Here is a 15,331-nt window from a genome sequence, read left to right as displayed (position 1 = left end):
TTAAATGTAGTTAAATTTAGTTAAAAAGCAAAATATTTATGGTTTCCATAAGCGTATACGCTATAGCCATTCTCCCTATTAACTCTGATGAGATTTTATTGCAGTGGCAAGCAAAATCGGGTGGGGTAGGATAGGGAGGTGGTCCACGAGGTCTTTTGCCCACCTAAGTGGTCTGCAGACGAATACGTTTGAGAACCACTGCTCAAACCAAGATTTTGTATCAATTCATCATAGCTTCTTTACTTTTCTACTTTATACCCGTCTATAAAATGCAAAATTTTATTGACCTTTTTTGTGAATTAATCTACCGACACATACTTTCAGAATTATGCATTTGAACATCTAGATTTCTCTGTTCATCTACACTCTTCAGTGTCTTTCCACTAAATGTATACTTTCATTGTTTATTTTTTCCTCTCAAATTATATTACTTCATACTTATTCAAATTGAATTGTATTGACCATTGTCTGCTCATTCTGTAACATGTCTATCTTTCTTACGTCTAAAGCAGTTCTTCTCCGAACCACCTCTATGTGTCATCTGCAAAATTCAAACTGGTGTCCCTAATAATAGACCGAGTCACCTATATATGCAGAGAACCCACTGGGCTACAGTGCTTCTAACCCTTCTGCTCATCAATCAATTTTCTATACATGCTGCTACATTTCCTCTAGTACACCTGAAATTTTCAATCAAGGCGTGTGAGACATATTCTGGAATGGCATCTGAAATTTGATATGTATTACACCCACTGAATTCCATTTATTTATCAAACTGGTCATTGAAAAACTATTAACATACCTTTAACAAATTTGCCAGAATGATTCCAGTGATGGGGGACTTGAATTGCAAGGTTAGGTTGTTCTTAGAACAAAGGAGATTGAGGGAAGATTTAATAGAACTGTACAAGATTATGACAGGTTTAGATAAGTTAGAGAAGGAAAAACTGTTCCCATTCACTAATGGTACAGGAGACACAGATCGAATGTTTTGTGTAAGAGGTGCAGGCGGAATATGAGGAAGAACTTTTTACACAGCGGGTGGTAATAACCTGGAACTCGCTGCCTACAAGCAGAGACAATCACTGACTTCAAAAGGAAATTGGATGGCCACTTGGAGAAAATTAACTTTCAGGGCTATGGGGACAGAGTGGGGAGTGGAACTGATTGGATTGCTCCGTGGAGAGCCAGAATGGACTCAATGGGCTGAATGGCCTCCTTCTGTGCTGTAAGTAACTCTATCATTCTATAGCCTTATACCATCAATCCGATGGCATAATTTACTTATTTGAGGATACAAAAGATGAGGCAAATAGAAGGTGGGTGAGGAAGAGGGCGAGAAGGGAGGAAGAGGGCGAGAGGGGGGGAAGTGGGGGCAAGGGGGGGGGAAGGAGTGGTCAAGCAGGTAAGGAAGGGGCCGAACGGGGAAGGAGAGGCCGGGGGAATGTGGGGGAGAGGGAGGAGGGGACGAGGAAGGGAAGGAAGGAGGGGGACGAGGAGGGAAGGAAGGAGGGGGACGAGGAGGGAAGGAAGGAGGGGGACGAGGAGGGAAGGAAGGAGGGGGACGAGGAGGGAAGGAGGAAGGGGGACGAGGAGGGAAGGAAGGAGGGGGACAAGGGGGGAAGGAAGGAGGGGGACAAGGGGGGACGGAAGGGGCGAGCAGAGGGACGGAAGGGGCGAGGGGGGGACGGAAGGGGCGAGGGGGGGACGGAAGGGGCGAGGGGGGGACGGAAGGGGCGAGGGGGGGACGGAAGGGGCGAGGGGGGGACGGAAGGGGCGAGGGGGGGACGGAAGGGGCGAGGGGGGGACAGAAGGGGCGAGGGGGGGACAGAAGGGGCGAGGGGGGGAACGGAAGGAAGGGGTGAGGGGCGCGAGGGGGGGGAGGGGCGCGAGGGGGGGGAGGGGCGCGAGGGGGGGGAGGGGCGCGAGGGGGGGAGGGGCGCGAGGGGGGGAGGGGCGCGAGGGGGGGAGGGGCGCGAGGGGGGGAGGGGCGCGAGGGGGGGAGGGGCGCGAGGGGGGGAGGGGCGCGAGGGGGGGAGGGGCGCGAGGGGGGGAGGGGCGCGAGGGGGGGGAGGGGCGCGAGGGGGGGGAGGGGCGCGAGGGGGGGGAGGGGCGCGAGGGGGGGGAGGGGCGCGAGGGGGGGAGGGGCGCGAGGGGGGGAGGGGCGCGAGGGGGGGAGGGGCGCGAGGGGGGGAGGGGCGCGAGGGGGGGAGGGGCGCGAGGGGGGGGAGGGGCGCGAGGGGGGGGAGGGGCGCGAGGGGGGGGAGGGGCGCGAGGGAGGGAGGGGCGCGAGGGGGGGAGGGGCGCGAGGGGGGGAGGGGCGCGAGGGGGGGGAGGGGCGCGAGGGGGGGGAGGGGCGCGAGGGGGGGGAGGGGCGCGAGGGGGGGGAGGGGCGCGAGGGGGGGGAGGGGCGCGAGGGGGGGGAGGGGCGCGAGGGGGGGGGAGGGGCGCGAGGGGGGGGAGGGGCGCGAGGGTGGGGGAGGGGCGCGAGGGGGGGGAGGGGCGCGAGGGGGGGAGGGGCGCGAGGGGGGGGAGGGGCGCGAGGGGGGGAGGGGCGCGAGGGGGGAGGGGCGCGAGGGGGGCGAGGGGGGCGAGGGGGGGAGGGGCACGAGGGGGGAGGGGCACGAGGGGGGAGGGGCACGAGGGGGGAGGGGCACGAGGGGGGAGGGGCACGAGGGGGGGAGGGGCACGAGGGGGGGAGGGGCACGAGGGGGGGAGGGGCACGAGGGGGGGAGGGGCACGAGGGGGGGAGGGGCACGAGGGGGGGAGGGGCACGAGGGGGGGGAGGGGCACGAGGGGGGGAGGGGCACGAGGGGGGGAGGGGCACGAGGGGGGGAGGGGCACGAGGGGGGGAGGGGCACGAGGGGGGGAGGGGCACGAGGGGGGAGGGGCACGAGGGGGGAGGGGCACGAGGGGGGAGGGGCACGAGGGGGGGAGGGGCACGAGGGGGGGCACGAAGGGGGGGCACGAGGGGGGGCACGAGGGGGGGGAGGGGCGCGAGGGGGGGAGGGGCGCGAGGGGGGGGAGGGGCGCGAGGGGGGGAGGGGCGCGAGGGGGGGAGGGGCGCGAGGGGGGGAGGGGCGCGAGGGGGGGAGGGGCGCGAGGGGGGGAGGGGCGCGAGGGGGGGAGGGGCGCGAGGGGGGGAGGGGCGCGAGGGGGGGAGGGGCGCGAGGGGGGGAGGGGCGCGAGGGGGGGAGGGGCGCGAGGGTGGGGGGAGGGGCGCGAGGGTGGGGGGGGAGGGGCGCGAGGGGGGGGAGGGAGGGGCGCGAGGGGGGGAGGGGCGCGGGGGGGAGGGGCGCGAGGGGGGGGAGGGGCGCGAGGGGGGGGGAGGGGCGCGAGGGGGGGGAGGGGCGCGAGGGGGGGGAGGGGCGCGAGGGGGGGAGGGGCGCGAGGGGGGGAGGGGCGCGAGGGTGGGGCGCGAGGGGGGGAGGGGCGCGAGGGGGGGGAGGGGCGCGAGGGGGGGGAGGGGCGCGAGGGGGGGGAGGGGCGCGAGGGGGGGAGGGGCGCGAGGGGGGGAGGGGCGCGAGGGGGGGGAGGGGCGCGAGGGGGGGGAGGGGCGCGAGGGGGGGAGGGGCGCGAGGGGGGGAGGGGCGCGAGGGGGGGGGCGCGAGGGGGGGGAGGGGCGCGAGGGGGGGAGGGGCGCGAGGGGGGGAGGGGCGCGAGGGGGGGAGGGGCGCGAGGGGGGGGAGGGGCGCGAGGGGGGGAGGGGCGCGAGGGGGGGGAGGGGCGCGAGGGGGGGGAGGGGCGCGAGGGGGGGGAGGGGCGCGAGGGGGGAGGGGCGCGAGGGGGGAGGGGCGCGAGGGGGGAGGGGCGCGAGGGGGGAGGGGCGCGAGGGGGGAGGGGCGCGAGGGGGGAGGGGCGCGAGGGGGGAGGGGCGCGAGGGGGGGAGGGGCGCGAGGGGGGGAGGGGCGCGAGGGGGGGAGGGGCGCGAGGGGGGGAGGGGGGAGGGGCGCGAGGGGGGAGAGGGGGGAGGGGCGCGAGGGGGGGAGGAGATGGCGAGGGAGAATTGGGAAGCAGGGGGTGGAGGGGGAAGGAGGAGGGTGGCAAAGTGGGAAGGAGGTAAAATGCATCACCTCACACTTCTTTGTATCAAATTCCATCTGCCACTTGTCTGCGCATTCTGCTAGCCTACATTTGTCCTATTACAGTCGATTGGTATCATCCTCACTGTTTGCCACACCTCCCAGTTTGTTACCCTCGGCAAATGTTGAAATTTTACTCTGTATTCCAATATCCAAATCATTTATGTATGTGATAAAAAGCAGTGGTCCGAGCATTGACCCTTGGCGAACACCACTATCCTGCAGTCTGAAAAGCAATCATTTACTACAACTCACTGTTTTCTGTTCTTAAGCCATTTTTTTGTTGCCAAGCTGACACCGACTCTCCTTAATTCTCTAACCAGCATTTTGTGTGGTATTTTTTCAAACACCTTCGTAAATTCCATATAGACAACACCCATTGCATTCCCTTCAACAACCTTCTCCATTATTCCATCAAAACTTTCTTCACCCAGAGAGTGGTGAACCTGTGGAATTGGCTACCACAGAAAGCAGTTGAGGCCAAAACATTGTATGTTTTCAAGGAGATAAATATAGCTGTTGGGTTTAAAGGGTTCAAAGGATATGGGGTGAAAGCAGGAACAGGTTACTGAGTTGGATGATCAGTCATGATCATAATGAATGGCGGAGCAGGCTCGAAGGGCCGAATGGCCTTCTCCTGCTTCTATTTTCTACGTTTCTATGAGCAGAGCTTTAAAAAGCCCGCAAAGAACTTGGAGAACTGGAAAGAGAGAGAAAAAACAAAGTGGGAGCAGAGCCAGGGGGAAAAAAATATCAAAGACATCAGAATGATGTCACATTCCATAGTGAGCAGGGAAACAGAAAGCAGCTGGGGTCAGTATTCAGGTAAGCTTTTAATTTAAATTGAAATCAAATATAGAGTAAGAACTGATCGATTTATTCATATATAAACTAAATACCAAAGCGATTAAAAAACTAAAGACCAGTAGGAAATTTAAAAAACAAATTAAAATCTAATTAAATAAAATAGAGATGCAGGACCAGGCGATGTGTTGGACCTGCATGATGTGGGAGCTGGTGGACCCTATTGTGGTTCCTAGTGACCACATCTGTAGCAAGTGCTGGCTGCTCGAGGAACTCCAGCTCAGAGATGATGACACATTATGGAGGGGGAGAGTTATCTGGACGCTGTGTTTCAGGAGACAGTCACACCCCTTAGATTAACTACCTTGAATTCGGACAGTGGTCAGGGACAGGAGGGTGTGACTATGAGTGAGGCAGTTAGAGGGATCCAGCAGGTAGTGTTGCAGGAGCCTCAGCCCTCGCCCTTGTCCAACAGGTTTGAGATTCTTGCTCCCTGTGTGGACAAGAGCAGGGACTGTAGGGAGGATAAGCAAACTGACCACAGCACTGTGGTACAGGGAGCCATTCAAGTGGGGGGAGAAAAGAGAAATGTAGTCGTAATCGGAGATAGTATAGTTAGGGGCATAACACTGTTCTCTGTGGCCAGGATCGAGAGTCCCGAAGGCTGTGTTGTCTATGTGGTGCCGGGGTTCAGGATATCTCATCTGGGCTTCAGAGGAACTTGGAGTGGGAGGAGAAAGATCCAGTTGTCAAGGCCCACGTAGGTACCAAAGAAATAGGTAGAACGAGGATAGAGGTTCTGCTGAGAGAATATGAGCAGCTAGAGGCTAAATTAAAAAGCAGAACCAAAAAGGTAATAATCTCCAGATTACTACCTGAGACACAAGCTAATTGGCACAGGGTCAATAAGATTAAAGAGGTAAATGCGTGGCTCAAAGATTGGTGTGGGAGAAATGGGTTCGAATTATTAGATTAGATTAGATTAGAGATACAGCACTGAAACAGGCCCTTCGGCCCACCGAGTCTGTGCCGAACATCAACCACCCATTTATACTAATCCTACACTAATTCCATATTCCTACCACATCCCCACCTGTCCCTATATTTCCCTACCACCTACCTACACTAGTGACAATTTATAATGGCCAATTTACCTATCAACCTGCAAGTCTTTTGGCTTGTGGGAGGAAACCGGAGCACCCGGAGAAAACCCACGCAGACACAGGGAGAACTTGCAAACTCCACACAGGCAGTACCTGGAATCGAACCCGGGTCCCTGGAGCTGTGAGGCTGCGGTGCTAACCACTGCGCCACTGTGCCGCCATGACAGCTCCCTGGGAAACATGCGCAAACATGCATGATTCTTCTCCTGTTGTCACAAACCGGTTGTACATTTATGGGACATTGGCACCAGTACTGGGAAAGGAGGGAGCTGTTCCGATGGGATGGGCTCCACCTGAATCATGCTGGGACCAGAATCCTGGCGAATTGCATAACTAGGGCTTTAAACTAAATAGTGGGGGGGAGGGTTCAGTTGCATAGAAAATTAGGAAGTCAAAGTTAAAGGAGAAGGTAGGAGTGCAGGTTAGTGATGAGGCTGATTGTTACCAGAAAATAAAAGGAAGGGACAGAACGTGTGAACGTCATATTGTACTAAGGAATCGTACAACAGTAGGGATATTTGATAATAAAACATATGAATGCACGAAGCATTTGGAATAAAATAAATGAGTTAACAGCGCAAATAGAGACGAATGGGTATGATTTAGTGGCGATTACTGAGACTTGGTTGCAGGGAAACCAGGTTTGGGAATTGAATATCCAAAGGTAGGTACTCAGTATTTCGGAAGGATAGGCAGGAAGGAAAAGGAGGAGGTGTAGCTTTGTTAGTAAAGGAAGCGATCAGTGTTGTAGTGAGAAATGATATAGGCACTGGAGATCAAGACGTAGAATCAGTCTGGGTAGAAATAAGAAATGGTAAGAGAAAGAAGTCCCTGGTGGGAGTAACCTATAGGTCCCCAAACAGTAGTTCTGCAGTGAGGCACAGTATAAACCACGAAATACCGGGGGCTTGTAAGAAAGGTATGGCAATAATCAAGGGTGATTTTAATATGCATTTTGACTGGATTAAACAAACCTGCATGGGTGGCCTTGAGGGAGAGTTCATTGAATGTATTAGAGACTGTTTTTCGGAGCAATATGTTGTGGAACCAACCAGGGAGCAGGCTATTCTAGATTTGGTATTGTGTAATGAGGTGGGATTAATTAATGATCTCAGAGTTAAAGATCCTCCAGGGAAGAGTGATCATAGCATGGTAGAATTTCAAATTCAGTTTGAGGGTGAGAAACTGGAGTCCCACACTAGCATTCTGGAGTTAAACAAAGGTAATTACATAGGCATGAGGACAGATTTGGCCCTAGTGGACTGGGCAGGAAGACTAAAAGGTAGGACAGTTGATTAGCAGTGGCAGATGTTTAAGAGGATATTCAATTCCTCCCAACTAAAATATATTCCAGAGAGGAAGAAAGATTCTAAGAGGGGGAAATAACATCCATGGCTAAGCAAGGAAGTTAAGGATAACATAAAGACAAAAACTAAGGCATACCATATTACAAAGGCCAGTGGCAGGCTGGAAGATTGGAAAACTTTTAAAGATCAACAAAGGGTTAATAAAAAAGTAATAAAAAGAGCAAAGGTAAATTATGAAAGAAAACTAGTGCAAAATATAACAACGGATAGCAAAAGCTTCCATAAGTATATAAAAGGGAAGAGAGTAGCTAAAGTAAATGTTGGTCTCTTGGAGGATGAGACTGGGGACCTAATAGTGGGGCAAACAGAAATGGCAGAGACACTAAATTGGTATTTTGCCTCAGTTTTCACAGTGGAGGACACTAGCACCATCCCAATAGTAACAGGTTATAGAAAGAGAGGAACTTAGAGCAATCATCATCACTAGGGAAAAAGTACTGAGCAAACTATTGGGATTGAAGGCAGACAAGTCCCCAGGGCCTGATGGCCTACATCCTAGGGTCTGAAAGGAAGTGGCAGCAGAGATAGTGGATCCATTGGTTATAATATTCCAAAATTCCCTGGATGCGGGAAAAGTTCCAGTGGATTGGAAAAATGCTAATAAAACGCCCTTATTCAAAAATGGAGGGAAGCAGAAAGCAGGAAATTACAGACCAGTTAATTTAACATCTGTCGTTGGGAAATTGTTAGAATAAGGAAGTAATAACAGGACATTTAGAAAGTCAAAACGCAATCCATCAGAGTCAGCATGGTTTTATGAAGGGTAAATCGTGTTTGACTAATTTTCTAGAGTTCTTCGAAGCTGTAACTAGCAAAATGGATAATGGGATCCTGTAGATGTAGTATATCTGGACTTCCAGAAGGCATTTGATAAGGTGCCGCACAAAAGGTTAAGACACAAGGTAAGATCACATGGGGTTAGGGGCAATTTATTAGCTTGGATAGAGGATTGGCTAACCAACAGAAAACAGAGAGTTGGGATAAGTGAGTCTTTTTCTGGTTGGCAAGATATAACTATTGGGGTGCCACAGGGTTCGGTCCTCGGGCCCCAACTATTTACAATCTATATTAATGACTTGGATGCAGGGATAGAAGGTACTATAGCCAAATTTGCAGATGACAATAAATAGGTGGATAGCAAGTTGCAATAAAGAAATAAGAAATTTACAAATGGATATGGATAGGTTAGGTGAATGGGCCAATATTTGGCAGATGGAGTTTCACGTGGATAAATGTAAGGTTATCCATTTTGGTCCGAAGAATAGAAAGGTAAATTATTATCTAAATGGAGAGAAACTTCAGAGTGCTTCGGTGCAGAGGGATCTGGGTGTCCTCGTGCATGAATTGCAGAAAACTAGTATGCAGGTGCAGCAGGTAATAAGGAAGGCAAATGGAATTTTGGCATTTATTGCTAAAGGAATAGAGTATAAAAGTAGGGAAGTGTTGCTGCAACTGTACAAGCCATTAGTGAGACCGCACCTGGAGTATTGCATACAGTTTTGGTCCCCTTACTTGAGGAGGAATGTAGTTACATTGGAGGCAGTTCAGAGGAGGTTCACTAGACTGATTCCAGAGATGAGGGAGATTGAGCAGTTTAGGCCTTTACTCTCTAGAGTTTAGAAGAATGAGAGGACATCTAATTGAGGTATATAAGATGATTAAGGGGATTGACAAAGTAGACGTAGAAAGGATGTTGCCTCTGGTGGGGCAATCTAGAACAAGAGGTCATAGTTTTAGGATATGGGTAGCAGATTTAATATAGAGATAAGGAGAAATTACTTCTCTCAAAGGGTCGTGAGTCTGTGGAATTCACTAACAAAGAGAGCGGTGGATGCCGGGACATTGAGTAAATTTAAGGAGGAGATAGACAGATTTTTAATTAGTAATGGGTTGAAGGGTTATGGAGAATGGGCAGGAAAGTGGAGTTGAGGCCGAGAGGAGATCAGCCATCATCATATTGAATGGCAGAGCAGGCTTGAGGGGCTGAATTGCCTACTCCTGCTCCTAGTTCTTATGTTCTTTACCTTGGCTAGATTCTCTCTCATCCTATTGAAATTAGTCCTCTTCTAATTTAGATTGTTTCTTGCTCTTCTCCATTACGAGTCTAAACCTTATGATAAAATGATTGCTCTTACTTAAATTTTCTCCCACAGACACTTGGTCCACCCCATTCCCCAGCACCAGATCCAGCAATGCGTCTTCCGAGTTGGATCAAGAACATACTGATCAAGGAAGTTCTCCTGAACACATTTCAGAAATTCCTCCTCCTCCTTTCCCTTTACTCTAACATATGCCGAACAATAATTGGGTAATGTCCCCCCAATATCACCACTCTATAGTTCTGGCACATCTCAGTGACTTTCCTGCATATTTTCTCCTCTATCTCTCACTATTTGGAGGCCCAGTAGCCTGATCATCCCCTTTTTGCTTCTCAACTCTTAACCAAAAGGATTCTGTCCCTGCCCCCTCAAGGACATCCTCTCTTTCCAACACTGCAATGTCTTCCCTAATTAGTATTGCCACCCTATTTCCCTTTTTTCCTTCCCCATCTTTTCTGAACACTTTGTATCCTTGAATATCAAGCGCCAAGTCCTCACCATTTTTAAGCCAAGTTTCTGTTATTGCCACTACATCATATTCCCCATGGCAAATGGTACTTGTAGCTGACCAACCTTATCCACTAGATGTTAATTGATTTTTAAGAATAAAAACATTTAAATGACAGATGATAAACATACTGTACCTATTTTAAGCAGTTCTTCAGTGTCATTAATATTTAGTCGTTCTTTATTTCTTGCACTCTTCAAAGAGCTTCTCCTTCCACTGGCAGGGCAATCAGCTCTTTGATTCTCTTCTTCCAGCGATGAAGGCATATAATAGTCACTTTCTTTGAAGTTGTCCAGAAAGTCTAAATAACTTCCATCAGTAAGTTTTTTGCCCTTTGCATGCGGGTTGACTAACATTTTCCTGCTGCAATTTAAGATCTTGTCATTTGCACCAATGGTATTTTTGTGACTTCTAGAAGAATCAGACAGATTCGGCCAATTACAATTGGCCTCATTAGTTTCAGTTGAATTATCAATTCTTAAATCTACGAGTGACTCATCACTGAACCACGGAGGCTTTTTACGTTTACTTTTCTTAGGTTTTTCTTTCTCTGGCGATTTTAACCATGATGGTACTTTTGAAACTGATGACATTTCTGTTATTTTCTTTCCAGTTAATTTTTCCAGCTGGTCTTTCATGACTAGCTCTTCATCAGAATTAATCTCTTCTCCCTCCCTTTCGGTTTCTGAAACATTTATCCGCAAGAGTGACTCCTCAAGTGAAATTGGGGCTGTTGACCTTAAGTCTTCCTCCGAGGCAGGAATTCTACTCTTTGGTGAGTCAATTGAATAAATTAATGTATTTTTCTTATTGTCTAAGTATGAATTAAAAAAAATTGAGGAACTTGCTTGCTGTGGAAGGTTTCTTTTCGAGCTCTCAATTTCTTTAGCTTGCTCTTCTGTATCACTCTCACTGGAAGCATCAAATGCATTTCTCTTATTATCTAACTTTGAATTTAGAAAGAATGAGGAACTTGCTTGTTCTGGAATCTCAATGCTAAGGTCTCTTACTGAGCTCTCAATTTCTTCAGTTTGCTCTTCCATATCACTCCCACTGGAAGTATCAAATATAGCTTCTCTTTTGCTGGGTCTCAGGTCAATGGTTGTACTATAGTCAAACACTTGATTTCCACAGCCTTTTTCAAGATCTTCTTCATAAACCAGGTTACTATCCACATAAATCCTTACTGTCCTTGCCCCAACATCAAGCTCCTAAATGAAGAATTGAGAGACTGAAAGCGATTCATGTAACTTGTTATTTATAGAAATACACAGACATTATAACTGGAAAACAGGCCATTTGACTCATCCAGTCCCTGTTGGTGTTCATCCTCCATGCAAACAAATAGTTCTAACCACATTCACATACGCTGTTCCAATATCCCCTATTTTTCCAACCACCTAACCAAATTAATCTTGAACGTTGACAAAGTTTCTGATGCAACAACTAACCCTGGAAATAAATCCCATGGCATCAGAATTTTGCAAAGAATTTTCACACTCTATTCTAAGTTTTATTTATTTTTTTATATTTGTTTTTGTGGGATGTGTCGCTGGCTAGGCCAGCATTTATTGCCCATCCCTAATTGCCCTTGAACTGAGTGGCTTGCTAGGCCAAAACCACATTGCTGTGGGTCTGGAGTCACATGTAGGCCAGACCAGGTAAGGACAGCCAATTTCCTTCCCTAAAGGACAATAGTGAACCAGATGTATTTTTACAATAATTGACAATGGTTTCATGGTCACCATTAGGATGACTTTTAATTCCAGATTTATTAATTGAATTCAAATTTCACTATCTGCTGTGGTGGGATTTGAACCCATGTCCCCAGAGCATTAGCCTGGGCTCTGGATTACTAGTCTATGTATTACCACTATGCCACCACCTCTCTTAAATTTTCCTTAACATTTCTTAACTTTAATCTTGTATCTACAGTCCCTCATTCATGACCATTCAATTGCTGGAGCCAATCTGCTTCAATCTAGTTGTTTCTTTTTTAAAAAAAATAACTTTAAAACACTTCTATCATATTGTCCTATCTTAATTTCATATCACAAATCATATTGATCACATTAGTGGCTCCAATGTTCTCATTAAGAGCAACCACATTTTATGTAGTTTCTATTTACATTTTCTAATGCTAGCTGCAAACTTAAAAAAAAATCAATTTCTTAACCAAAGGAAACATTTTACAATGGCTGAGAATTTGATTTTCTTTTAAATTTAAACAGGACAGGTTGATTGGCGCCCAGTCCTCTGACTATGCTACTGCCTGTACTCTGCCTGACTCCCATTAAGTTTAAGAATTCGCCGCATTGAAGATATATAGTATTTTCCGTTTTATAAGCATTTCTAGAAATACCCAGAAGGCAACTCAGGCTATTATAAAGTTTGGAAATTATTTGATTGTGATCTTTTTATTCTATATCATAATTCACACTGGTAACAATATATGAACTGTGAAATAATTTAACTTGAGCATTTAATATTCTCTTAATTACTTCCACAATTTGCATTTTGTCACTCATATATAGAGACCTATAGTTTACAAAAATAAAAACTATGTCTAATTCTACTTGTTTCTGTTTAATAAAATATAATTCACTCTTCTGCCTTAAAGCTGCAGAAAATAATTAGGCTAAAAAGCATCAACAAAGAAATGTACAATTATTTTATTGATTAACGTTAATAGCAGAAACTTAAAAACGCTAACGGATTACATCAGCAAGACATAGCCTTAAAACAATCTGTTGGGTTTAAGCATCTAATCTACAATACATACCAAAATTGTTCCAAACTCTTTTGCAGGCTTTTAACATTCATGTCTTCATATAGTATAAAAAAAAGTATTTGCAATTTCTGTTGCATATGTTAGTACCTCAAGTAGGGATAAGGAATATTTTAATCTATTACTACTATTGGTTGTGCGCAAGTAAAATAAGGATAAAGCTCAATAATCCACTGCGGTAATCTCTTGTTGTTCTACATTCTACTTGTTTATATATCCTGTCAAAAGGCTGAACTTGGATTCATTACAAGGCATGCTATTACTTATTCCATAGTAAGGCAAAACATGCATTAAAATTATTACACCACTACATTTATCTATAGTGTCAGTTACATGTTTTAAAAAATGCAGGATTTGTGCCCCTCCACCACCACACCCATCATGTGATGTTTTCATACATGTTTATAAACTCCACATATTTTCTTAACTGGTAAATCTATATGAAATGAAGGTCTACCTTCTAGAACACATCTTATTACAATCTGCATAACAGTAGGAGAAACTCAGAAGCAACTTACATTGAGGCTTCTGTTATAATTCCAAATCTTGATCTTAGAAATACCGAAGTCACACGACTTGTTTGGGCTATGTACAACAAAATATAATTGAACTGGTGGGCGGAATGGACATGTCCACATGTGACGTTCTTTCGTGGTCTATGAAAAGGGGAAAAGAACAGATCTTGATAACATCCCCACATTTAAGCTTTGCTTATGTTTGGGGAAACATTACGACAGAGTGAGAAACAAAATCAAAACAACCAATATAAGTAAATCAGAAACCCAAAAATTAAGAAATATAGAAACCAATGTAGAATGTCCACAAGCAATTATTTCAATAGTAAACTGCTACAAGAATATTGGAATAATGTACATTTTACAATTCACCGTCTTATCAGTATTTATACTTTGAATATTAAGTCTAGAATGCATATTTATTTATTTTTATTTTATTTATTTATTTTGAGATACAGCACTGAAACAGGCCCTTCAGCCCACCGAGTCTGTGCCGACCATCAACCACCCATTTATACTAATCCTACACTAATCCCATATTCCTACCACATCCCCACCTGTCCCTATATTCCCCTACCACCTACCTATACTAGGGGCAATTTATAATGGCCAATTTACCTATCAACCTGCAAGTCTTTGGCTGTGGGAGGAAACCGGAGCACCCGGCGAAAACCCACGCGGTCACAGGGGGAACTTGCCAACTCCGCACAGGCAGTACCCAGAATTGAACCCGGGTCGCTGGAGCTGTGAGGCTGCGGTGCTAACCACTGTGCCGCCCAAAATCAATTTACATATCAAAGTTCTGACAAATACACAAGAAAAGCAATGACCTTCTCCATCTCTCTCATCTTTTTAGCACCCTTATTTAACCAGTCTCTTTGACCAAGCTTTAATTCCTAGCCTAATATCGCTTTGGCTAGTGAGGTGTTCAGCAAATATTTGTAACAAATTAAATATAGACTTTCAAGAGTAATGTCATCTCATAGAATTAGTTTTCCTGTTTTGGATCTTATGATGGTATTTCAAAACATTGAATTAAAGACACTATATTATATTTTTACAGTTAATAAATGACAGACATCTATGAAGATCAAAAGCATATTGTTCAATAGTCTTACAAAGAAATATTCTAATTTAGATATGATCGAGGTATAATTGAAACAGTCATGTGCCGTCAGTCCTCCTGAATTGGAAATCTTCTAATATTCTACTGAAGGCTAAGGAATACTGTTTTTATAACTCACATCTTGCTTTGTTTTTAAAAGACTAAATACACTGAACGCTATTAGATTGGATAAAACAAGAGAGGAAGAATGTAACTATTTCTTGTGGAGGATGGCATTCTATAGATGTGAATATCTGGTAGATACAGAGCGGCCAGTCATATACAGCCATTTTCATGTCCTTTTTAATTTAAAACAGTTCCAATATTTCATTTTAACTAGAAAACCCAATTTTGTTTGCAGAGATTTTTCACTAATTTATCAACAAAGAATTATTTATATCTACAGAAACCAAAATTTATATGGTATTGTTAAAAGCATTTTGCCGGTTTGCTCGCAATGTAACTTGTGCGTTTGAGATCAATTTCTGCTTACCTTAGTCTTTCCATTCACTAAAGAATTCAAGTTTCCAGGGGTGTGTGCATTTCTGATATCAATATCATGAGGAGAAACAAAAATCTTCTGATGTTTTAGGTCAAAAAACTGTACTTCTGTTAAGCCCACTTTATCAAAGTTGCCCCAATTCGACAAAATTTCCATTGAGACATAAACAGTGTCTTTCACTGGTATGCTGCCTGATATGCCGACATTCTGGTGCGTCTATCAAAAATAAAAGTTGCATACTTGTTCACTATTAAAAATTGGAAGTAATGTTACTATTTCATAGTTTATGTATTTATAAGTTTTCTCTACATAAAAACCACAAAAACTTGCTCTTGTTTGGATTACTGCAAATCAAGAATCTAGTGCAACAGCAGTGAACATCCACTTTTCCTTTACTA

At 46.8% G+C, this 15,331-nt stretch overlaps 1 protein-coding gene across 8 annotated transcripts in view; it reads right to left on the bottom strand.

The window, feature by feature from the left end:
• The window catches only part of LOC137383199 (katanin-interacting protein), a 234,788-nt gene that overhangs the window by 111,597 nt on the left and 107,860 nt on the right, over positions 1 to 15,331 (bottom strand). For all 8 annotated transcript variants that reach the window (XR_010977350.1, XM_068055677.1, XM_068055676.1 and 5 more), the window contains 3 exons: positions 14,925 to 15,149; positions 13,330 to 13,467; positions 10,160 to 11,234 (listed from right to left, as the gene is read on the bottom strand). Coding sequence is in view for 7 of the 8 variants with exons in the window: in XM_068055677.1 (XP_067911778.1) it covers positions 10,160 to 11,234; positions 13,330 to 13,467; positions 14,925 to 15,149 (1,438 nt within the window). In the remaining variant the exon portion in view is untranslated. The remainder of the gene's footprint in view (positions 1 to 10,159; positions 11,235 to 13,329; positions 13,468 to 14,924; positions 15,150 to 15,331) is intronic.

The sequence above is a fragment of the Heterodontus francisci genome, chromosome 24 (assembly GCF_036365525.1).
Source record: "Heterodontus francisci isolate sHetFra1 chromosome 24, sHetFra1.hap1, whole genome shotgun sequence".
In the NCBI taxonomy this organism is placed as follows: Eukaryota; Metazoa; Chordata; class Chondrichthyes; order Heterodontiformes; family Heterodontidae; genus Heterodontus; species Heterodontus francisci.
Note: the sequence above shows the minus strand (reverse complement) of the source record. Positions and strands in the feature narration are given on the sequence as shown.